This window comes from Cnephaeus nilssonii (genome assembly GCF_951640355.1).
Source record: "Cnephaeus nilssonii genome assembly, chromosome: 14".
Taxonomy (NCBI): Eukaryota; Metazoa; Chordata; class Mammalia; order Chiroptera; family Vespertilionidae; genus Cnephaeus; species Cnephaeus nilssonii.
Genome location: NC_137085.1, coordinates 48,600,570 through 48,626,842, shown reverse-complemented (window position 1 = coordinate 48,626,842; position 26,273 = coordinate 48,600,570). Strand labels below are relative to the sequence as shown.

General features: G+C 40.9%; 2 protein-coding genes across 4 annotated transcripts in view; one reads left to right on the top strand and one right to left on the bottom strand.

Annotated features, from left to right (window-relative positions):
• Positions 1-20,690, top strand: part of AK3 (adenylate kinase 3) — a 55,804-nt gene extending 35,114 nt beyond the window's left edge. The window contains exon 6 of the mRNA XM_079790386.1: positions 18,076-20,690. The gene's annotated coding sequence lies outside the window, so the exon portion shown is untranslated. The remainder of the gene's footprint in view (positions 1-18,075) is intronic.
• Positions 1-26,273, bottom strand: part of CDC37L1 (cell division cycle 37 like 1, HSP90 cochaperone) — a 54,632-nt gene that overhangs the window by 22,137 nt on the left and 6,222 nt on the right. For all 3 annotated transcript variants that reach the window (XM_079790384.1, XM_079790383.1, XM_079790385.1), the window contains 4 exons: positions 24,029-24,122; positions 10,532-10,647; positions 10,110-10,232; positions 141-305 (listed from right to left, as the gene is read on the bottom strand). In XM_079790384.1, the coding sequence (XP_079646510.1) occupies positions 141-305; positions 10,110-10,232; positions 10,532-10,647; positions 24,029-24,122 (498 nt within the window). The remainder of the gene's footprint in view (positions 1-140; positions 306-10,109; positions 10,233-10,531; positions 10,648-24,028; positions 24,123-26,273) is intronic.

Below are 26,273 nucleotides of genomic sequence, written 5' to 3'. Positions count from 1 at the left end.
GGGCTGAGGGACACCTCCCACCCCCGTGCATGAATTTCATGCACTGGGCCTCTAGTATTACATATAAGAAGAGTAGTCCAAAAGAACAAAAATTATGTGAACTATACATTTATAAATAAACATTTGCTTTTCCAACTTACCTGTGGTAAGGATTCTAATAAACCTATAGATCCAACACCAGAATGGAGAACATGATTCTGAACCGTCATAGGTTGAAAACTTGGTGATTGAGAATAAAGTCTGACTCTTGACTTGAAAGCTTCAAGTTCGTTTTTGAATGCTTCAAAATAACCTTCTTCCTCTGCCTAGAAAACACAGAATATAAAGACTGTTTTTGAAGACTTCTAGACCACACAGTAAATTCTAATAAGCATATATTAGGTCTGGAATAGAGGAAATAAAGATGAGGTGAATAGTTTAAATGTAGAAACCACCAAGTTCCCTGTTAGATTTGTGAAAACTTACTGTTTTATAAAACAAATAAATGATCCCTCTTTAAACATACACAAATATAAAAAAAAGAAAGTAGGCTTTTTTTTCTGTTTTTCTCTTGATTTATCTGAATTCTTGACAAGATTCAAAATAGTCCTAATTTATCCTCTCACATTCTCCTCTCCTCTTCCCATTGCCAAGCAACAATCAAGGAATACTTTTAAAAACCTTATAATTCTCCACCAAATATTAAGGGGACACTATTACCTGTCTCTAGTGATTCTCTGATTCTATATTCCTTATCTGTAAAAGTTATGAAAACCAAGTAAGACTCAACACAGAATTTAATTATGGAAATATTTTAGTGTTTTAGTTAAGCAAGTACCTTTTTTCCAACATTATAGAAAGAGAAAAGTACAATGAGTTTATTGAGGTATAATATAAGCAAAATTCCCAATACAAAATATCCTGTTGGAAATAGCCTCCATTTATAAATGTTTCCACTGCAGATCAAGAATGACACAGTGCCAATTCTACACTTAACAGAACACAGGCTTTAAGTTCAAGTGGTGGAAGAGATTTTGTCAGTCTCATTCCTTAATATCACTGGGCCCATTGGTCTGCAATGCTATTTTTTTTTTTTTTTAAATATACTTTATTGATTTTTTACAGAGAGGAAGAGAGAGGGATAGAGAGTTAGAAACATCGATGAGAGAGAAACATCGATCAGCTGCCTCTTGCACACCCCCCACTGGGGATGTGCCCGCAACCAAGGTACATGCCCTTGACCGGAATCGAACCTGGGACCCTCGAGTCCGCAGGCTGATGCTCTATCCACTGAGCCAAACCGGTTTCGGCATGCAATGCTATTTTTAATAATATGTTTTTATTCAGAGAGAGAGAGAGAGAGGAAGGGAGATGGATACAGAGATAGAAACATCAATGAGAGAGGAACATCACACAAGTCCAAGAAGCTCACAAGAGTCCCAAACAAAATGAACCCCAAAAGGCCGATGCCAAGGCACATTATAACTAAATTGGCAAACACCAATGACAAAGTAAGAATCTTAAAAGTGGCCAGAGAGAGACAGAAAGTTACCTACAAAGGATCCCCCATCAGACTAGTGACTGATTTCTCAACGGAAACACATCAGGCCAGAAGGGAATGGAATGAAATATACAAAGTCATGCAAAGGAAGGGTCTGAATCTAAGAATACTGTACCTAGAAAGGCTACCAATCAAAATTGAGGTTGAAATCAGGAGCTTCACAGACAAAAAAGGACTAAGGGAGTTTGTCACAACCAAACCAGCAATGCAAGAAATGCTAAAGGGTCTGCTGTAAAAAAAAGAAATAGGAAGCGAAGAAGGAACACAGAGGTAAAGAATAAAAATGGCGACAAACTAGTACCTATCAATAATAACTTTAAATGTAAGTTGATTAAATGCCCCAATCAAAAGTCATAGGGTAGCTGAGTGGATAAGAAAACATGACCCATATATCTGCTGTCTACAGGAAACCCACCTCAGAAAAAAGTACTCACACAGACTTATGGTGAAGGGATGGAAAAAGGTTTTTCAGGTGAATAGAAATGGAAAAAAAAAAAAGCTGGGGTAGCAATACTTATATCTGACAAATTAGATCTCAAAGTGAAGGACATAAAAAGCGATAAGGAAGGCCACTTCATAATACTAAAGGGAGCAATCCAACAAGAAGATATAACTCTGTTAAACATATATGCACCCACTACAGGAACACCCAAATACATAAAAAACTTCTGGAGGATATCAAGGAAGAGATTGACAGCAATACAGTCATAGTAGGGGACTTTAATACCCCACTAACACAATTGGACAAATCCTCTAAACAAAAAGTCAGCAAAGAAACATCAATCCTAAATGACACACTAGATCAGATGGAATTAATTGACATCTTCAGAACATTTCACCCCAAAGCCACAGAATATACATTATTCTCAAGTGCACACAGGTCATTTTCAAAAATAGACCATATATTGGGACACAGGCAAAGTTGTTTCAAATTCAAGAAGGTAGAAATCAGCCCTGGCCGGTTTGGCTCAGTGGATAGAGTGTCGGCCTGCGGACTCAAGGGTCCCAGGTTTGATTCCGGTCAAGGGCATGTACCTTGGTTGCGGGCACATACCCAGTGGGGAGTGTGCAGGAGGCAGCTGATCGATGTTTCTCTCTCATCAATGTTTCTGACTCTCTATTCCTCTCCCTTCCTCTCTGTAAAAAATCAATAAAATATATTTAAAAAAAAAGAAGACAGAAATCATATCAAGCATCTTCTTAGATCACAGTGGCATAAAACTAGAAATCAACTACAATAAAAAAAACACACATACAAAAAAAACAACACCTGGAGGCTAAATACCATGCTATTAAATAATGACTGGGTTACCAAAGAGATCAAAGAAGAAATAAAAAGCATCATGCAACAAATGACAATGAAAACACAACAATCCAAAATCTATGGGACACCGTGAAAGCAGTCCTGAGAGGGAAGTTCATAGCTCTACAGGCCTACCTCAAAAAACAAGAAACAATGGTAATAAATTATCTAACCATACAACTCAAAGAGTTAGAAAGAGAGCAACAAGAAAAGCCCAGCGTAAGCAGAAGGAAATAATAAAGATCAGAGTGGAGATAAACGACATATAGATACCAAAAAAACAATACAAAAGATCAACAAAACCAAGAGCTGGTTCTTTGAAAGGATAAACAAGATTGATGAACCTCTAGCCAGGCTCACCAAGAAGCAAAGAGAGAGAAGCCAAATAAACAAAATCAGAAATGAAAGAGGAAGTAACAACCGATCCCACAGAAATACAAACGATTATGAAAAAATACTATGAACAACTCTATTCCAACAAAATGGACAACCTAGATGAAATAGACATATTCTTAGAAAAATACAATTTCCAAACTCAACCAAGAAGAATAAAAAAACCTGAATAGGCCGATAACTACTGAAGAAATTGAAACAGCGATCAAAAATCTTCCAGCCAACAAAAGCCCTGGACCGGAGGGCTTTATAGGGGAATTCTACCAAACATTCAAAGAAGAACTAAAACCTATCCTCCTCAGACTATTCCAAAAAATTCAAGAGGAAGGCACACTTCCAACCTCTTTCTATAAAGCTAGCATTACCCTAATCCCAAAACCAGATAAAGACATGACAAAAAAAAGAGAACTACAGGCCAATATCCTTGATGAACATAGATGCTAAAATCCTCAACAAAATTCTAGCAAATCGGATTCAGCAATACATTAAAAAGATCATACACCATGACCAAGTGGGATTTATCCCAGGGATGCAAGGATGGTACAATGTCCGCAAATCAATAAATGTGATACATCACATAAACAAACTGAGAGACATAATCATACCAATTGATGCAGAAAAAGCATTTGACAAAATCCAACACCTGTTCTTGATAAAAACTCTCAGCAAAGTGGGAATAGAGGGATCATACCTCAACATAATAAAAGCCTTATATGACAAACCTACAGCCAACATCATACTCGATGGGCAAAAACTAAACCCATTTCCCTTAAGAAGAGGAACAAGACAAGGATGCCCACTTTCACCACTCCTGTTCGACATAGTACTAGAAGTACTAGCCATAGTGATCAGGCAAGAAGAAGAAATAAAAAGCATCCAAATTGGAAAAGAAGCAGTAAAATTGTCCTTACTCGCAGATAACATGATACTATACATAGAAAACCCCAAAGACTCCATCAAAAAACTAATAGATCTAATAAATGAACTTGGCAATGTAGCAGGATACAAAATTAACACCCAGAAATCTATGGCCTTTTTATACACCAATAATGAACTCACAGAAAGAGAAATGAAAAAAAATCCCATTTGCCATTGCAACAAAAAAAATTAAGATACCTAGGAATAAACTTTACTAAGGACATAAAAGACCTGTACTCGGAAAACTTCAGGACATTGAAAAAAGAGATAGAGGAAGACATAAACAAATGGAAGAACATACCATGTTCATGGATTGGTAGAATCAACATCATTAAAATGTCCATACTATCTAAATCAATCTATAGATTTAATGCAATGCCTATTAAAATACCAACGGTATATTTCAAAGATCTAGAACAAACTCTCCAAAAATTCATCTGGAATAAAAAAAGACCCCGAATAGTCACAGCAATCCTGAAAAGAACAACAAAGTTGGAGGGATCACAATACCAGACATCGCTATATTACTAAGCCACGGTTCTCAAAACTGCCTGGTACTGGCACAAGAACAGACATATAGACCAATGGAACAGAATAGAGAACCCAGATATCGACCCAAGCCATTATACTCAATTAATATTTGACAAAGGAGGCAAGAGCATACAATGGAGTCAAAACAGTCTCTTAAATAAATGGTGCTGGAAAATTTGGTCAGATACATGCAAAAAAATGAAATTAGATCACCAACTTACACCATACACAAAAACAAACTCAAAATGTCTAAAGGACTTGAATGTAAGACAGGAAACCATAAAAATCCTACAAGACTCCATAGGCAGCAAAATTGCAGACATATGTCGTAGCAATATCTTTACAGACATAGATCCTAGGGCAAGAGAGACTAAGGAGAAAATAAACAAATGGGACTACCTCAAAATAAAAAGCTTCTGCACAGCAAAAGAAACCATCAACAAAACAACAAGAAAGCCCACTGCATGGGAGAACATATTTGCCAATGTTATCTCTGATAAGGGTTTAATATCCAACATTTACAGAGAACTCATACAATTTAACAAAAGGAAGATAAACAAGCCAATCAAAAAATGGGCAAAGGACCTAAATAGACACTTTTTGAAAGAGGACATTCAGAAAGCCAAGAGATATATGAAAATATGCTCAAAGTCACTAATCATCTGAGAGATGCAAATCAAAACAACAATGAGGTACCACCTCACACCTGTCAGAGTGGCTGTCATCAACAAATGACAAGTGCTAGTTAGGATGCAGAGAAAAAGGAACCCTCCTTCACTGCTGGTGGGAATGCAGACTAGTGCAGCCATTGTGGAAAACAGTATGGCGTTCCCTCAAAAAGTTAAAAATGGAACTGCCATTTGACCCAGTAATACCACTTCTAGGAATATACCCCAAGAAGACAGAAACACCAATCAGAAAGGATATATGCACCCCTATGTTCATAACAGCACAATTTACAATAGCTAAAATTGGAAACAGCCTAAATGCCCATCAGCAGATGAATGGATTAGAAAACTATGCTACATCTACACAATGGAATACTACGCTGCTATAAAAAAAGAAGGAATTCTTACCATTTACAGCAGCATGGATGGAACAGGAGAGCATTATGCTAAGTGAAATAAGCCAGTCAGTGAAAGAAAAATACCACATGATCTCACTCATTTATGGATAATAAAGAACATTATAACCTGATGAACAAAAAGATAGACACAGAGGCAGAGTAGCATCGAACAGACTGTCAAATTACAGTGGGAAGGCTGGGGAGGGATGCGGGGGGGGGAGGTAAGAGATCAACCTAAGGACTTGTATGCATGCATATAAGCATAACCAATGGACGCAAGACACTGGGTGGCGGGGGGGATGGTTAGGGCATGTGCCGGGAGTAGGGGAGGCTGGGGGAAGGTCAATGGGGAAAAAAAGGAGACATATGTACTACTATTTGTAATACTATAAACAATAAAAAAATAAAAAATAAGAACTTCAGTGCCTTTTAGTTCAATTCTAAATAAATTTCAAAGAATATACATAATATGGCTATGTTCCATTATCCTATTAAGCACAAGTTCAAACATAGCCATTAATGTAAGATGAAAAAGAAAAATTTTTTTTTATTTTAAATTTCTTTATTGATTAAGGTGTCACATATTTGTCCTCATCCCCCCATTCCCATCCCACACCCCTCCCCACGGATGCCCCAACCCCCTGTTGAACTTAACCATTGGTTAGGCTCATATGCATGCACACAAGTCCTTTGGTTGATCTCTCCCCCCTCCCCCCACCCTCCCCTATCCTCCCTCTGAGGCCCGATAGTCCGATCGATGCCTCCTTGTTTCTGGTTCTGTTCTTGTTCATCAGTCTATGTTGTTCATCATTTCCCCTAGATGAGCGAGATCATGTGTCACTAGAGATATACTTATATGAACTGAATGTGAGATGAGCAATAATAGTTATGCTGACAGGCAAATGAATCAGTCTGTAGTGAGTTTCTTTCTGGACCAACAGTTCTTTTGAGACCCAATATCAATGTCCACCAGTTCCTTATGTGTACATGTCGGCACTGACCCCTCAGCTCTGGATGGTGGACAAATGGTGGTAATGCAGGTTCGATTCCCTCTGGTTGGGTCTCGGCCGGACCCAGGGGCACGACCTCGCCCAGACCCAGGATTCAGCTTTACCTGGACCCAGGGGCGCATGGCCTCACCCGGACCCAGGGGCGCGTGGCCTCTCCCGGGCCTGGGATCCAGCCTCACCCGGATCCAGGGGCACATGGCCTCACCTGGACCCGGGTTCCAGCTTCACCCGGACCCAGGGGCGCGTGGCCTCACCCAGACCCAGGGGCGTGTGGCCTCTCCCAGACCCAGGGGCGCGTGGCCTCACCCGGATCCAGGGGCACATGGCCTCTCCCGGACCCGGGATCTAGCTTCACCCGGACCCAGGGGCGCGTGGCCGAACCCGGACTCAGGGGCGCGTGGCCTCTCCTAGACCCAGGGGCGCGTGGCCTCACCCGGACCTAGGTGTGTGCGGCCTCACCCGGACCCGGGACCCAGCCTCACCCAGATCCAGGGGTATACGGCCTCACCCAGACCCGGGATCCAGCTTCACCCGGACCCAGGGGCGCGTGGCCTTACCCGGACCCAGGGGTACGTGGCCTCACCCGGGCCCGGGACCCAGCCTCACCCGGATCCAGGGGCACACGGCCTCTCCCAGACCCAGGATTCAGCTTCACCCGGACCCAGGGGCGCATGGCCTCACCCGGACCCGGGATCTAGCTTCTCCCGGACCCAGGGGCGCGTGGCCTCACCCGGACCCAGGGGCGCGTGGCCTCACCTGGACCCAGGGGCGCACGGCCTCACCCGGATCCAGGGGCGCACGGCCTCACCCGGACCCGGGACCCAGCCTCACCCGGATCCAGGGGACCACGGCCTCACCCGGAACCGGGATCCAGCTTCACCCGGACCCAGGGGCACGTGGCCTTACCCGGACCCAGGGGCACGTGGCCTCACCCGGGCCCGGGACCCAGCCTCACCCGGAGAAAAAAAATTTTTTGATGCCTATGTGATAAGTGAAATTTTAGAATAGTCATCAGAAAACTAGCTAAAATACCAACTCAATCATTTACTCATTAAAACTCTACTATTTCAGGAAAATTTCCCATTTAGGTTACACTTTAGAAGAGTTTAGAACATTTAAGGTAGGACTACCACCATTTTAATATTTTCTTTTTAATTTAAAATACAATGGCATCTTCAATTTATAAAATGTTCATAAAAATCATTTATAATTCCACCACCCACGTATAATCAAAGTTAAACTTTTGGCCTATTTCCTTCTAACTTCTAATTATGTATACTAAATGTGCCATGTATGCAAGAGCATGTTAAGATATATGTATAGTTTATTGGGCAAAAACCCACTATATACCTAACACAAATTAGGAAATAGATCATTGCTATTTAGTACCTTAGAAATCAGTTCCTGAAAGGCATTCCCACCCTCTCTCTGAGGTTACCATTATTGTGACTTTTGTCTTCATTTTGCCTCTAGTTTTTGTGCTTATCTATGTGTACCTTAACAATATATTGTTTAGTTCTTCTTGTAGTAGATATATAATTCTGTAGCCTGTTTTCACTCTCTTGCTTTTTATTTGCACTGATGCTGGTTCATTCTACTGTTAACAGACATCTGGGCTGTTCCCAGACTTTTTGCTGTTATGAACAATTCTGCTATAAACAATTCTGCTAGTGCATATTTATACGAGTTTCTCTAAGGCCATGGTCGGCAAACTGTGGTTCGTGAGCCACATGTGGCTCTTTGGCCCCTTGAGTGTGGCTCTTCCACAAAATACCATGGCCTGGGTGAGTCTATTTTGAAGAATTGGCGTTAGAAGAAGTTTAAGTTTAAAAAATTTGGTTCTCAAAAGAAATTTCAATCGTTGTACTGTTGATATTTGGCTCTGTTGACTAATGAGTTTGCCGACCACTGCTCTAAGGCAACAACTGTCAAACTTTATGGTCTCAGGACTTCTTCACACTTATGAAAATTATTGAGGAACCTAAAGATCTCCTGTCTATGTGGGCTAATTCTATTAATATTTACTATGTTAGAAATGAAAAATGAAGAATTTAAAAAATATTAACTAAAACATAACAATAACAAACTCATTACATGTTAACATTTATAACATGTTTTTAAAAAACTGCCCTGGCCTGGTTGCTCAGTGGTTAGAGCATTGGCCTGCGGACCTAAGGGTTGAGGGTTCGATTCCCAGTCAAGGGCATGTACCTCAGTTACGGGTTCCCCAGCCCCAGTACGGGTGCATGCAGGAGGCAACCAAACCAATGGGTCTTTCTCACATCGAAGTTTGTCTCTCTCTTTCCCCCTCCTCCCTCCCTTTCATCTCTTTCTCCTTCCTCACTTCCTCTCTCTAGAAATCAATGAAAAAAATATCTGTGGGTGAGGATTAAAAACAAAACAAAACTATTTTCAAAACAAAAAAATTAGGGAGAAGTCTAGATTAATAGAAGATAGCTAGATTCACATTTCTGCTTCTGAATCAATCTCTACTGCACTCATGAGAGTGAAAATGGCAAATAACATATTAGTATTAATATTATAACGACAGTTTTTACCCTGGGCCTCCTGAAATGCTATTACTAGTAAAAACCCATGAGTGTCCTTGGACTACCTGTTGAGAAATCTATTCTCTAGGATATATACCTAGTAGCATTTCTTGGCATGAGTATTTGTTCAACTTTACAAGGAAAAGTTCCAAGGTTGTTGTAGCAATTTATACTCTCACAGGCAGTGAATGCAAATTCTTATTGGTCTATTTCTTGTACAATTTGCTAATTTACTAATCTAATGAGTGTGAAATGGTACTTAATCTTTCTAGACATATCTATTTTTCTTTAACATGGCCAACATAAATACGTATCACGTCTTTTGACTTTATAGCAAAGCATTATCTCAGATTAAAAATTCTTCAAAATATAATTTTAGTGGCTGCATAATATTCTATGTACTAGTTTGTTTTTAGCCATTCCTCTGTGTTGCATTTTTAAAGTTGTTTCCTATTTTTTCATTACAAAAGTCTGACATCTCATTAAGCTTTAAGTTCTAAACATGGACTTATCTGTTATCTATTTCATTCTACACTGTATCCTTAGCCTCTTAAACAGCTATACTTTTGCATTAATAGTTACTCAATATTTACTGAATGAAGGAATGTTCTAATTTTCCTGAATACATATACTTGTAAAATTAGCAAAAAATCAGCAATATAATTTTTCTTTCCACTATAAAATCTACAGAATTTAGCCTGTGGCATCCTGGCTGAATGGCTTTCTTTGATGTATATGGATCAAAGAGAACTCAGCTAAGGCCTAACATTCCCATTTATAATACCAAATAGCTACTTACTTTGGCTTTCTGGAAAAATAAACGAAAACACCCTCTTGGATCCACATTACAGTTTTTGGCCATTTCCATAATAAATTGCATTACAACAGCTTGATGTGCTATTTGTTCCATTAGAGCCCCTTTCTGAAAATAAATAGATTAAAATGATAAGAAATACCTCTGGAAATATATTTTAAAAGGTTTACAGTATATGGGAACAAGAAAGATGGGGGCTTAGGGGAGGCATACTAGAAAAAGATTTCCAGGTGCTAACTGAAATAACTAAAAAAATATTCCCACAGTAATTCAAGTAGATCTGAAAGCAAAAACAAAAAGTATAATCCATTTAATGACCCTCTTACTTTAATTTAAAGTAATATTAAAAAACAAACAAGTATATCAGAATTCCCCTAAGATTCCCAGAAATTCAAAGTTCACGATACCTGTTCAGCTTCTAAATGAAAACACCATAAAATAAGATATTTAGCAGTTTCTTCACATACAAGATATGGATGGTCAGATAAAAATCTCTGACTATCATCCCATCGACTCAACATACCTGTAAAAAAAGAATTAAACCATGAATATCAAATACTTTCTTCTTATAAGCGAAGCAATGGTATTTTAAAATGATTATCCTTAAAGACGATTTATATTACCACAGCAATATGTTACGTAAAAGAGCAAATGAAGAGGGATAAAATCCTTTTAAAGCAATATGCAGTATATTGGAAATAGCTTCCAAAATTCACAGAAAGGTGTTTTTATCCAGATAATTAGTCAGACTTAAGCTGAGTGATTGGTTTAAAGCCAAAACTCCTATATCTGGGTCATGCCCAAAGTCCCGGGCAAAGTGAGATGGCTGGTCATCTAGTAAAAAAAGATGATTTTAAGAGACTCAACATTATTTAGTCACAGAATATAAATTTTTCTATTGGAAAGATGAAAAAGACAGCAAAACCTCAATAAAATGCACTTAGCGAACAAAGAATTAGTAGAAGGTTCAGAAAAGCTACAATCTAATTAAAAAATGTCTAAGATGATATGGTAAAATGTTGACAGCATGGGAAACTAATCCAGTCGGTTTTATAAAAACAATATACTTTAGCCCGGCTCAGGTGGCTATCGACCCATGAAACAAGAGGTCACCAGTTTGATTTCTGGTCAGAGCTTGATCCCCAGAAGGGGGCATGCAAGGAGGCAGCTGATGGATGTTTCTCTCATTGATGTTCATATCTGTCTACCCCTCTCCCTTCTCTTCTCTCTAAAATCAATAAAACCATATTAAAAGACAAACAAACCATATACTTTAACTATTTTAATCATGTTAACCAGTCATTCTGACTGTTTGTATACACAGAAAACAAAATCTTTTAAAAATTAGTTAAGCATATTTGCAAATGGCTGCTCCTTTGCTTCAAAATATCAAACTAATCCAAATACTACTTAAGGTGCAACTTCATCTTTATTCACATTAGTAAGAAATTTAGTCAAAAAGTTAATATCACCCAAGTGATCATGGAACCAGTAAAGTGTTAAGTTTTTATTTAACTCTGTCCAGTCAGCTTTACACTTGAGTAAATTAAGTATAACATAGTTACACTTAGTGCTTTAGACTCATCCAAGGAAGTCTGGATGTTACTGAATCATCATGAAAATTTTATAAAGCTGTCTTAATAGTTTGGCAGTAAATCTTGCCTCTAGACACAAAATGAACTTCCATATATTAAAGTTCCACATTAGAACACAAGAAAGAACAAAACTGAAGACCTATATCTTACTGAGAAATATACCTTTAGCAACATAAGAATCAACTGAAAAGAAGTGATTAATGTGTTCTCATTTAAAAAACACAGGGGAAAAAGCATTTTAGCATTTTCTTATAAAGAGTTTTACAAGCTTTATCAAGTTATTTACCCAACATTCTGGATACAGTGATTAGGTCATTTTAAATTCTGAGAAGCAGAATGACCATAGAAGTTATCTGAAACTACTTCTCAAACTGTAATTAAAGGACCTAATAACTTCTGAGGATCATATCTAAAGAAAGCATAATCCTTATTGCTTATAGCTGAAGTCATAAAATAAATCCTATAAAGCAGTTTTGTCTTAGCTCTGTGACATTTCTGAAGAGGCAATATTTTCAACTCTATCTACTATCCATAGAGAGAGCACTGTTCTCCTGTTTACTTCACCATTGCAGCATAATGACTCACTGAGGCACCAAAATCCTATCCATTTTGGTTTCTTTTGCAGGCAAGATAATATGAAAGGGTTAATGACACTTGTAGGGGCCATGAAGAGGGGTACCATTAAATGTTAAAAAAATAATTTTAATGTTATTTCATTTTTAAAAAAATCTTTATTGTTGGAAGTATTACATAGGTCCTCCTTTCTCCCCCATTAACCTCTTCCAGCCCACTCACATCCCCCTCAAGGCCCTCACCACCACCCCATTGTCTGTATCCATAGGTTATGCATACTGTATATGCATGGAAGTTCACTGGTTGATCTCTTCCCACCCATACTCCCAAGACAAAATTAACCCTTGAAGTTGACCATAGCTTTTCTTTATCTGAGGAATACTTGCCATGACTTGATTTAAAAAAGATATACCCAGTTCGGCCAGCATGGCTCAGTGGTTGAGCATCAACCTAAGAACCTGGAGGCCACAGTTTGATTCTCGGTCAGGGCACATGCCTTGGTTGCCGCTTGATCCTCTGTGTGGCGTGTGCATGAAGGAGCCAATCAATGATTCTCTCTCATAATTGATGTTTCTATCTCTCCCTCTCCCTTCCTCTCTGAAATCAATAAAAAATATATATATATATTTTTAAAAAAGTATACCCAGCCCTAGCTGGTTTGGCTCAGTGAATAGTGTCAGCCCGTGGACTGAAGGGTCCCGGGTTCGATTCCAGTCGAGGGCATGTACCTTGGTCACAGGTTCCCTGGCCCTGATCAGGGTGTGTGCAGGAGGCAACCAATCAATGTGTCTCTTTCACATCTCTCTGTCTCTCCCTTTCCCTTCCATTCTCTATAAAAATCAATGAAAAAAATATCCTTGGGTGAGGATTAACAACAACAAAAAGTACACCCAAATATTACAAAACTGAGAAGTTAGGCTATAGGTACTCCATATAGATCTCTGTGGGGAGAGTGTGGAATCTTATGAACAAATATATCAATAGAATCAATGGCTTAGTGCCGTGGTCGGCAAACTGCGGCTCGCGAGCCACATGCGGGTCTTTGGCCCCTTGAGTGTGGTTCTTCCACAAAATACCATGGCCTGGGTGAGTCTATTTTAAAGAAGTGGTGTTAGAAGAAGTTTAAGTTTAAAAAATTTGGCTCTCAAAAGAAATTTCAATCGTTGTAACTGTTGATATTTGGCTCTGTTGACTAATGAGTTTGCCGACCACTGGCTTAGTGGAATAAAACATACCTGAAAGTGCTAATGTTATTTTGGAATTTATAAACAAACTAGAGGCCCGTTGCACAAAATTTGTGCACTGGGGTGGGGGGTGTCCCTCAGCCCGGCCTGCACCCTCTCCAATCTGGGACCCCTCAGGGGACATTCCTCTCACAATCGGGGACTGCTGGCTCCTAACTGCTCGCCTGCCTGCCTGCCTGATCGCCCCTAACCGTTTCTGCCTGCCAGCCTGATCACCCCCTAACCACTCCTCCGCCAGCCTGATCGACGCCTAACGGCTGCCCTGCCAGCCCAATCGCCCCCAAATGCCCACCCCTGTTGGCCCGATCACCCCCAACTGCCCTCCCCTGCCGGCCCGGTCGCCCCTAAATGCCCTACCCTGCTGGCCTGGTCTCCCCTAACTGCCCTCCCCTGCCAACCCAGTCGCCCCCAACTGCCCTCCCCTGCCAGCCATCTTGTGACAACATGGGGGTGTCTATCTTGTGTGTGAGGGTGTGACGGTCAATTTGCATATTACCTCTTTATTATATAGGATGTATAAACAAATGGAGAGTAACACAATTTAGCATGATAGCTAAGAAAACAGAATCTAAGGCTAACCTGCTTTGGTTCAAATACTGGCCATTTACTACACCTTGGACAAGTTCCTTTATACCTCTATGCCTCCATTTTCTCTTATGTAAAATAGGGCTAAAAATAGTATGTAACTCACAGGATTTTTGTGCAGATTGATCAATACATATTAGAGCACTTAAAACAGTGTCTGACAGAGTAAACATTGATAATATTCACACAATATCAACAATTCATTCATCAAATAGTAAACTAATCCTTTGGTTAAGGATAATCTAGTTATTTAAACTAGCCAACCAACTTATATGGATACCTGAAAAAACTTACTTTGAGAAATTAAAATAGTTTAAATTAAATAATTAATTTCACCTTTAAATTTTTCTGGTGAACATCTAAATCCCAATCTATCCATTAGCTTTTAATATTCCAACTGATGGAGAAACCAAGATGGCGGCATAGGTAAACACCTGAACTGCTGCCTCACACAACAATTTCAAAACTAAAACTAAAAGATAAAACAGACATCATCCAGAACCACAGGAAGGCTGGCTGAGTGGAGATTCTACAATTAGACGGAAAGAGAAAAGCACACTGAGACTCACAGGAGCTGCGGAAGGCAGAGGTATGGAGGTGTGCACGCGGTGAGGGCTGGCAACTGAGTACGCAGCTGGCTTTCTCAATCAGGAGGGAGAAAAAAGCTCCCAAATGCTCGGAACTCCAGTTCTGGGCAAGACTCTGGGGACCCAGACTCATACGGGGAGAAACTGGACTGTTTGGCAGCAGGTGAAACTCGAGGGCGGCTTTCTCTCAGAGGTGCTTGTGGTGATTACCACTGGACACTGAGACCCAGGGGCCTCTTAGGGCAGGGCTGACGGGAAGCCATTGCTGTTTGCTCCGCCCTGAGATCCCGCCCCACAAAGCCATTGCTGTTTGCTCTGCCCTGAGACTCTGCCCCATTCTTCAAGCTGAGCACAGAGGCTTTTTCATATAAATGGCCTGGTCCTTTGAAATCTAAACTTACCCAACAAACTGCAGCTGAGTCAGTGAGACCCAAAACATCCAAAAGAAGGCCCAAGGCCTCGCAGCAGCTTGCATTGCTTCACAGCTGGGCCTCATCTGGGCACCTCCAAAACCCAAACAAAGAAGAGGAATCTGCAGATCTCTCCGTAGCTCCTGCTGGGTGGCTTCAGGCAGAGGCTAAATTAGCACCTCCTTGGAGATCCAAGAGCCAGTGTACCCAGGGGTCAGAGTAGGACCATCCAGATTACAACTCCTCAGATCCATAAGGGACACACTCAGGGGGCAGACTCAGTGAGCACCAAAGCCCCACTAAAGCAAGTCTTGTCTCATAAGGGTGTCTCCAGCACAGGAGTTCTCCCATCAGACACAGATGATCCTCACAGCCAATTGGCCTGGAGGTCAATTCCTCCCAGTGATACCAACAACAATCAAGGCTTAACTACAACAAGACTGTGCACACAGCCCACAAAGGGGTGCACCAAGAGTGTCCACCTCAGGTAACTGGGGAGGCTGAGCCACTGGGCCCTATAGGTCACCTAGCACACAAATCCACTCTATCAACTCAGGGAAGCAGCGAAAATGCGGAGACAAAGAAACAGATCACAAATGAAAGAAATGGAGGAAAGCAAATGACTGGATATAGAGTTCAAAACCACGGTTATAAGGTTTTTCAAGAATTTTCTAGAAAAGGCCGATAAATTTAGTGTGACCCTTGAGGATATGAAAAAGGACCAATCAGAAATTAAGCATACACTGACTGAAATAAAGAATAATATACAGAGATCCAACAGCAGACTAGAGGACCGCACGAATCAAGTCAAAGATTTGAAATACAAAGAAGCAAAAAACACCCAACCGGAAAAGCAAAAAGAAAAAAGAATCCAAAAATATGAAGATAGTGTAAGGAGCCTCTGGGACAATTTCAAGCGTACCAACATCAGAATTATGGGGGTTCCAGAAGAAGAGAGAGAGCAAGATACTGAAAACCTATTTGAAGAAATAATGACAGAAAACTTCCCCCACCTGGTGAAAGAAATAGACTTACAAGTCCAGGAAGCACAGAGAACCACAAACAAAAGGAATCCAAAGAGGACCACACAAAGACACATCATAATTAAAATGCCAAGAGCAAAAGACAAAGAGAGAATATTAAAAGCAGCAAGAGAAAAACAGTTAGTTACCTACAAGGGAGCATCAATACGATTGTCAGATGATTTCTCAACAGAAACTATGCAGGCCAGATGGGAGTGGCAAGAAGTCTTCAAAGTGATGAATAGCAAGAACCTACAACCAAGATTACTCTATCCAGCAAAGCTATCTTTCAGAATTGAAGGTCAGATAAAGAGCTTCACAGATAAGAAAAAGCTAAAGGAGTTCATCACCGCCAAACCAGTATTATATGAAATACTGAAAGGTATTCTTTAAGAAGAGGAGGAAGAAAAAGGTAAAGATAAAAATTATGAACAACAAATACATTTCTATCAACAAGTGAATCTAAAAATCAAGTGAATAAAAAATCTGATGAACAGAATAAACTGGTGAATATAATAGAATCAGGGGCATAGAAAGGGAGTGGACTGACAATCCTCGGGGGGAAAGGGAAGAGACTGGACAAAAATCGTACACCTATGGATGAGGACAGTGGGGGTGGTAAGGGTGGAGCGTGGGGTGGGAACTGGGTGGAGGGGAGCTATGGGGGGAAAAAGAGGAACAATTGTAATAATTTGAACAATAAAGATTTATTTAAAAAAATATTCCAACTGATTCTTAACACAGTCCCCCAAATATATAATCTTGATGATTTCCATTTCCTTTTTACATTATACTCATAATAAAAATGATAAATTTTAATCCTTCAAATTATACTCATTATATTAATTTTTCTATGTGCTAAAATCTCCCAACTAGGTTGTGCATTTCTTAATGAAAGATATATGACCTTTTTTTCTGTACTTTCTGAGCCACAGGTCTCCTTTATTCCCAATCACTTACCACCAGACAATTATTTCTACCTACGTGCCTGCACATAAACTCATTTTATTTGAAACCAAGCCCATTAGTTTTCCCCTGCCATCTACAGTGCTTCCTAGGCTCCATTACCCAATTAAGCATTCTAGAAATTCCTCTGACATTTCTATTCCTTCTATAACAAATTGTTACTAAATCTTATGGTTATACTATTATAGTCTGTTAATACGGTGAATCATATTAATGAGTTTTCTAATGTTAAACCATCCTTGATTTCTTACTATAAACCCTTCTATATATTTCTTTTTCAGATTATATCAAGTATATTTATTGTGAAGAATTTGAAAAATCCAGGAGATAAAAATCATCTGCAATTCTCTAAGCGATAATTAACTTTAACATTTTTATATATTTTCTTCTGGGCTTATTTTTTAACTAGAGGCCTGGTGCATGGATTCGTGCACTGGTGGGGTCCCTCGGCCTGGCCTGTGGACAATCCCAAGGGGAACTGAATTGCGAGAGGGTGCAGGCCAGGCCGAGGGACCCCACCGGTGTATGATTGGGACTGGAGAGGGACTGCGGGAGGGCTCTAGGGCGTGTCTAGCCCATCTCGCCCAGTCCCGATCAGCTGGACCCCAGCAGCAAGCTAACCTACTGGTCAGAGTGTCTCGTCCCTGGTGTTTAGTGCGCGTCATAGTGACTGGTCGAACGGCTGAACAAATGGTTGGACACTTTGAATATTAGGCTTTTATTATATAGGATGACTTTTAAAGAAACAGAATTATATCCTCCATATTTATTTTCTACTCATTTCACTTCACATATTATTCAAGATTACTTTATAGTAAATATTTTTCAAAAGTAGGATATTGACATGCTTGAAAGCAATAGCTAACTGATTAAACAGACTGTGACTATCCACCTTCAGTGTCACTGAAACAGATCTCATAGTATTCATGCAAATGTTAACAGCTTTTTTCTTTCTTTTCTTTTTTACAGCTTTTGATAAAATTCCCAGTGAAAACATCCTACACAAATTCAAAAATTGCTGAATCACAGCTAAATTTGGCTGGAAGTCAACAGATGATGAACCACTGAAAACTGTGTTAGATCATCAAAAAGTAGTTCTGCTGATCATAAAGACAGTAATGTCAAAGATGCATATGACTTTGAATAAAACTTTAGTAAAATTTAAAAGAAAACAGATTTTTTAATTGATATTTTATATTTATAAAGCATGGATTACTAAATTAAGTACAAATGCAGGAGGAAAATAATAATTAAGATCTCAGTGCTTCTCAATACTCCATAATATGGTTGTACCATTTATCACCAGATGGCAAATTCCATCCTATATAATAAAAGAGAAACATGTAAATTGACCATACCTCCACAACACCCACCAGCCAATCAGGAGTATGCAAATTAACCTGCCAAAGATGGTGGGTTAATTTGCATACACAGGCAGCAGGCGGAGAGCAGAGCGGGAGAGCTGGTGGCTTGGAGGACTTGGCAGAGCGGGAGGCTGTGGGACAGAGACAGAGCAGGAAGGGAAAACCAAGAGCGCGGGGAGCACCAGGAATTCTGGGAATAGTAGTGCTGGTGGCAGCCCCAGGACCGGAAGCGGAAGCCCAGAGTGCGGGGAGCGCCAGGAATGCTGGGAATTGTAGTTCTGGTGGCAGACGGATCTCCTAGACCAGTGATGGCGAACCTATGACACGCGTGTCAGCACTGACACACACAGCCATTTCTGATGACACGCGCATGCCGAGGATGAAACATTTGCTGCTCCTGAGGATGAAACATTTGCGAAATAATGTTTTTTCCTCAAAGTGACACACTACCCGAGTTATGCTCAGTTTTTTGGCGAAGTTTGACACACCAAGCTCAAAAGGTTGCCCATCACTGTCCTAGACACTAGAGCAAAGTGAGCCTGGAGCAAGTTACTATTGCGGTGGGGGATGGAGGGAAAGCAAAGGTGAGAGACATAAGTAAAATCAGAGGGTCTAGGAAAAATTAAAGGGAAGATATCCTAAAACTTCCAGGAAATTTCCATCAATGAAGCAAAGAAAAAAAAAAGCCTCTATTATTCTGTGAGCAACAAACCAAACTGGGTTGGGGTCTCAGACAATTTGCTCATATGATTGCAAAGACAGACAGAAACTCCGGATTGGAGAGCACTCCCCTGAGGACTCCCAGATTGGAGAGGTTGCAGGTCGGGCTGAGGGACCCACCCCCCATGCATGAATCTTCGTGCACCGGGCCCCTAGTCTAGTTATAACCATAAAAGCAACATAAGAAAGATAGTCAACAAATACTATTAGGGAAAATTAGGAAAAATGTTTTAATTGCTCATGAGACCACAGAGAAGAACTGGTGTGGAAGCCTCTGCAGCCCTTTATAGCCTCCCATGTACCAGGCCCATGTCTTCCAAAAGTTTGGAATACAATGCAAGTTTGGAAAACCTCCAGTTGGAAGCTTTAATCACAGTTGCTATTACAGATGTGTTTACTTCCAAGAAGTATATCAATGTCATTATTCTGACAAATGTTTTTTTTTTTCCTTTACCACATTAAGCAAACACCACCAGAAACATTTGCTTCCACCAGCAGGGACAGCATTAAACTTTCATTGTCTTGCCTCAGGTCTCTATCAACTCTCTGCTATAATTTAGTTCACAGGCACTTGGTTATCTCATCATTCCACATAACTGTAAATTGGTCACTTCACACTGATGGAACTTGGTGAGTGGAAGTAGCGGGTATCCCAGATGTCTTGGTAAGATATAAACATGCCAGAAAGCTGGAAATAAAACACAGGAAATTTGGGGAAGCCTACAATCTTAGTACATTTCTGGAGGATCCAATGGGCTATAGCAAGCAGGCTATCTCCTCCAAAGTGAAAAGTCAATGTGCATTTCCACTAAAAAACAGGCACAATGTGAATCCGTGAGTGGCTATAAGGTCTGATTGGCTTTGAAGACAGTATGGCTCTGGTTAGTCTTATAGGACGAGACACTGGAAGCCCACACATACAATGGCAAAACAAACAATTGTTTATTAATCATTTGTGAATGTTACGACAGCCATTATCCTCAGTCATCTCATTGCTTACACAATATTTTATAAACTAAGGGGTCATGATGGCAGATGAGATTATGCAGAGATTCAACAGCATGGGATCTCCCCATCAATATTCCAGGATAGCCAATGAACACCTAATTTGCCAGTAGCAGAAATCAGTGATGAAACCTCAACATGGCATTGTATCCTAGAGAGACCAGCCAACCATCAAGTAATAGGTTGATTATTTTTGTTCCATTTAATCTCGGAGGAGCCATTGCTTCCTCACTTGAACAAGCCCATTCTAGATCTGGTAATTGCCTTCTCTCCTTGCCATTCTTCTATCAGTAATACATTTGTGGTCCTTACTAAATGATTTATATCCCATACCACATTACTTCCTGACCCACCAAAAAATGAAGGCAATGGGCTTGTGAAATTCACTGGTATTATGAACATCACTATCAAGAAACACCAGGTTTATTGAATGTGAAATGTTTTATTGAAGACACATACAGTTATAGTGCCAGTTGGGTTATTACACCTTGTAAGGTTGAGATGTTTTCCCACATAATATTGCTTCTGACCAAGTTTACAGCAAAAGTGAGGGAACTGTTTCACACTGGCTGGTTTTACATGGCTCCAAAGCAACTAGCCCATAATATGTCAGCTGTTGATACCTGAGGGATGCTATTCTACCAGATGCAGCCATGCTCTGAAAGAGCAATCAATATATGGCACTGTTTCCTACAGCAGAATACGTAGGCCTAGGAAGAGAACTAGAGGTGAGAGTGACAACTCACATTATCACAACTAAGGCTTACAAAAATTTTGTTTTTTATCCTTATGACTTGGGCTCTACTCATTTAAAGATTTTAATATCTAACAAAGGGAGGACTGTTTATCCTTTTCTTTCTATTATAAATGATACCAGAATAATAATATATATAACAATAAACTTCACTTCTTCAGATACTATGTTTGAGTTAAATAGAATACACAGCTTATATTTTTAAATAAAAAGTATGAGGAAAGGAGTATCTTATGAATAAAATGCATAAAAAGGAAAAAATCTAAAGTATCTATTGTCGTGACACAGCTGAGGATGAATGAAATTCTAAATACTTTTGGGAACACCAATAGGAAAGAGATCTCAAAATGCCATTAAAAATCTTATTAATATACTACAAATAAAAACTGTTTACTAAATGAACATATTACTTGGGATAAAAAAATATCACTTGAAGCTTAACTCCTAACACTTCCGAGTAGCATTTTACTTCAGCAGTATCACACTGCTTATAAATCTTAGAATACAACATGCTACTTCCGAACTGTGTCTTTGCATGTGCTGTTGCTTTGCTTCCTTACCTACATGGGTAACTCCTATGTGTTCCTCATAATCCAGTTCAGATGTTACCTCCTCTGGGAAGCCTTCACTTATATTAATCCCTATCTCACCACTTTTCCCTTACAGAGAAAACTATTTTTCAGTTCTTTGTATACATATTTCTATTATTATATTTATCTGAATAACAATTCAAGGACCTGCCTGAATTATATAATATCATATCTAAAACCTAGAGGGGTGAGGAGATGAAAGCTAGTCCTATAACCATATGATAACCAGATACCAAGGAAGCAAAGAGGAAAAAAGACGAAGCAAAGAGGAAAAAAGACAAAGCAAAGACTAGCTGGGGAATGGAATGTGGAGTAAATAAAGACTGTATCTTAGAGGGTAGTATTATATAATAACTAGAGGCACAGTGCACAACATTTGTGCACTCGGGGCAGAGCGGGGGGGGGGGGGTGTCGCTCAGCCCGGCCTGTGACCTTTAGCAGTCCAGGGGCCCTTGGGGGATGTATGACTGTGGGGAGTGGGCCTAAGTGACAGTCAGGTGTTCTTAGCGTTGCCAAGGAGGTGGGAGAGGCTCCTGCCACCACCGCTGCGCTTGCCAGCCCTCAGCCCGGCTTGTGGCTGAGCAGAGCTCCCCCTGTGGGAGTGCACTGACCACCAGGGGGCAGCTCCTGCATTGAACATCTGGCCCTTGGTGGTCAGTGTGTGTCATAGCATCCGGTCATTCTGCTGTTCAGTCCATTTGCATATTACCCTTTTATTATATAACTAGAGGCCTGGTGCACGAAAGCCTTGAGCGGAGGCCAGGGTGTCCCTCAGCCTGACCTGCACCCTCTCCAAACTGGGAGCCCTCAGGGGATGTCCTACTGACGGCTTAGGCCCGCTCCCCTTGGTTCTCTGCTCTCTGCGGGGCCTGCCTGCTCCACACCACGGTAACTGCCAAGCAGGCCGTGCTGGGTGCTTCCTGTGGCAGTGCTTGCCTGCTCCCGGATCGCCGAGGCAACGGCCAATCAGGCCGTGCTGGGAGCTGCCTGCGGCAGCGCTTCCCTGCTCCCCAGTCGCCGCGGTGACGGCCAAGCAGGCCGTGCTGGGAGCTGCCTGCAGGTTGAGCTTGCCTGCTCCCGGGTCTCTGTGGCGACGGCCAAGCAGGCTGTGCTGGGAGCTGCCTGCGGCAGCGCTTCCCTGCTCCCCAAAGCAGGCTGTGCTGGGTGCTGCCTGCGGCAGTGCTTGCCTGCTCCCGGGTCGCCGAGGCAATGGCCAACCAGGCCGTGCTGGGTGCTGCCTGCAGGCTGCACTTGCCTGCTTCCGTGTCTCTGAGGCGACAGCCTGCTTCCTTGCTAGGAGCTGCCTCCTCCCTGCTCTCAGATGCGATGAAGTTAATTTGCATACTCCTCCTGATTGGCTGGAGCGTAGCGGAGGTACAGTCAATTTACATGTTTCTCTTTTATTATATAGGACTAGAGGCCTGGTCCCCTCCCCAACTTCCTTCCCCTAAAGGTCCTTGTCACCCCCAACTGCTCTCCCCTGCAGGCCTGGTTCCCCGCAACTGCCCTTCCCTGCAGGCCCGGTCACCCCCAACTTCCCGCCTCTGCCAGCCTGGTCACCCTAACTGCCCTCCCCTGCAGGCTTGATCGCCCCCAACTGCCCTCCCTTGCAGGCCTGGTTCCCCCAACTGCTCTCCACTCTTGTCCTGATCGCCCACAACTGCCCTCCCTTGTAGGCCTGGTCCCTTCCAACTGCCCTCCCCTGCTGGCCATCTTGTGGAGGCCATCTTGTGTCCACACGGGGGCAGCCATCTTGTGTGTTGGAATGATGGTCAATTTGCATATTACTCTTTTATTAGATAGGATAGAGGCGTGATGCATGGGTGGGGGCCAGCTGGTTTGCCCTCAAAGGTGTCCTGGATCAGGGTGGGGGTTCCCTTGGGGCATGGGGCAGCCTGGGTGAGGGGCCTGTGGTGGTTTGCAGGCCGGCCACGCCCCCCGGCGACCCATGCGGAAGCCCTGGTATCTGGGATTTATTTATCTTCTATAATTGAAACTTTGTAGCCTTGAGCCGAGGCCAGGGCAGGCCAGGGCAGGCAGAAATCTTGGCTTCCTCCATCGCTGGGGGCAACCCACGCCTCCTGCTCTCTCCAGCTCTGTGGCCTCTGCCATATTTGTTGGGTTAATTTGTATACTTGCTCCTGATTGGCTTGTGGGCGTAGCGGAGGTATGGTCAATTTGCATGTTTCTCTTTTATTAGATAGGATAATAGATTACATTTGCTGCTCTTCACAATTAGGTTTAGTCTGTCAGTACATTTCTATTATTAACCGCCCCCCCAAAACACACACACACACACACACACACACACACACACACACACACACACAAAATATCTAAAACAAGTGCTGTACAACTTTGCCAGAAGTAGCGACACAACTGGAGTTTGTTACTTATCTTCTTTTTGGTTCCCATTTTATAAATCTACCTTTTGTACACATATTTATATTAAACGTTATAGAAGAAGGTAATTCAAACAGTAGACTTACCAAAATGTCTGATTTTTTGCTCATATTTCTGCATAAATGATTCTGATTTATCTTCATCTTCTGATTCTTTTCCTTTATCTTGATTAATAAAACTCTAAAAAAAATTTAAGTTAAAATCAGATTTTATATTCTGATTGATCTTCTTTCTCAGACACTGAATGTCTTGCAATCTTTCCTATAGACACAATAAATAGGTGGTATAATCTTATACTGATATTATATCATTAAATTCATGTGTTAAACTCTATTAAACAATTAAAATTTACTTGTACTGGAGTTTCATTAGTTTTATTTAAAATGATGTATGAAAAATTATAGAACTACTTTAGAAATTATACAGAAAAATGAATGGATCTTTTTGTTAAACTATATTAAAGTTAGGTATAGAAATATCCTTTACATGCATCATTTATGTTTTGCTTTATTCATTCCCATTAAGTATCTGCAACTCTAGACCAGTGATTTTCAAACTTTTTCATCTTATGGCATACATAAACTACTAAAATTCTGTGGCACACCAAAATATATATTTTTTGCTGATCTGACAATAAAAATAAGATACAACTTTGATTTTTTACAAAATAAATAAATAAATACCCTTTTTTGCTTCAAAATGACTTTTTAAAAATTTAGGTGCCCTTGCACGCTCTCTCCTAGGAGCATGCCTGCACCTTTCCATCCCCCTTTTCTTTCTTCACAGGCATGATTTCCTAAACTCTAAGGGACATCACGAGGCTTGCAACCAGTGCAGCAATGGGCAGTGGCAGTTCATCCCAGGCAAACCCCTGAACCAGTCCCCATGGCCACGTTGTCTCTTTTTTCTTCTTTTTTTAATCTTCACCTGACGATATTTTTCCATTTCTTTTGAGAGAGTGGAATAGAGAGAGAAAGAGAGAGAAACATCGATGTGAGAGACACACATCGACTGTTGCCTTGAGCACGCACCTTGACCAGGTTTGGGGAGCAAACTCATAACCCAAGTATGTGCCCTTAACCAGGAATCGAACCCAAGACTCTTTGTGTGCTGGCCAACGCTCTAACCACTGAACACGCTGGCCAGGGCTTTTCTGACTTCTCGGTGAGCCAAAGCAGCTCAACCTAGGCTCCTTTTCCCAGCCCTTCCTTGTTTCATTGCCCCTAGCTTTAATAAACATCCTCTAAAATAAAATTAAAAATATTCAGGCACCTAAACTTTTATGTAAGGACTAGAGGCCCAGTGCATGAAATTCATGCATGGGTAGGGTCCCAGGCCTGGCCGGTGATCAGGGCCAATTGGGGCCTTCCGGCTGCCGGCCGGGGCCTTCCTTCCAGCTGCTGACCGGGGTCTCCCTTCATTCCGTGCCGCCTCCTGGTGGTCAGCGCATGTCATAGCGAGCGATCAAACTCCAGATCAAACTCCCGTGGGGACAATTTGCATATTAGGCTTTTATATATAAGATTTATAATATTTAATATTTCTGGTACCAAGAGACACCTTATTATGTGACATGACCAATAAGATGCAACTAACTCTATTATATGACCTATATATATTTATGGTTCAAGACATACCAGACAGCTATAGCTGTTTTGGCTATTGTCATTTTTTTGACAATCTAAGGGAAAAGAGGTCAGTGTCCCTGACTAAATAGTAAGGTACTGTATGTTTTAAAAATTCTTACGGTTGAAAGTCACTGCTCTAGACTAATCTTTGGAGCTCTTGCTGAATATAAATCCCGAAATTCAAAGTATATAGAAAATAAAATATATCTACTAGAATTCTTTGATAAGACACAAACCTAAAATAGACCTTTGTTGCAAACTTTTCTTAGGAGAAGCCAAACAATTTGATTCTGAAATCAAGTACAAATTTCTATTAAAGAAGTGCTTATTTTCGATGAAATATTCAGTCATAAAACAGACCAACATGAAGTTTGTATCTGGCCAGAAAAAATGGCAGAATAATTTCGCAGAACATCTTGTGGTCGCATTTAAACCTTGAGATCACCACTGCCAAAAATGAAAATTGCAAACTAGCTCTCTGGCAGTTTACAATAAAAAAGCACACAAGTTTATATATTTCAAAATGAAAGCATTTTTTTCTTTATATACTCTGCTATCTAGACCAGCACTGTCCAGTAGAAATATAATCCATCACAAATATAATTTAAAGATTTCTATTAGCCACATTGAAAAGCATAAAGAAACAGATAAATAACATTAATTTAACCCAACATATCCAGCATATCATTTCAACAGGTAAGCA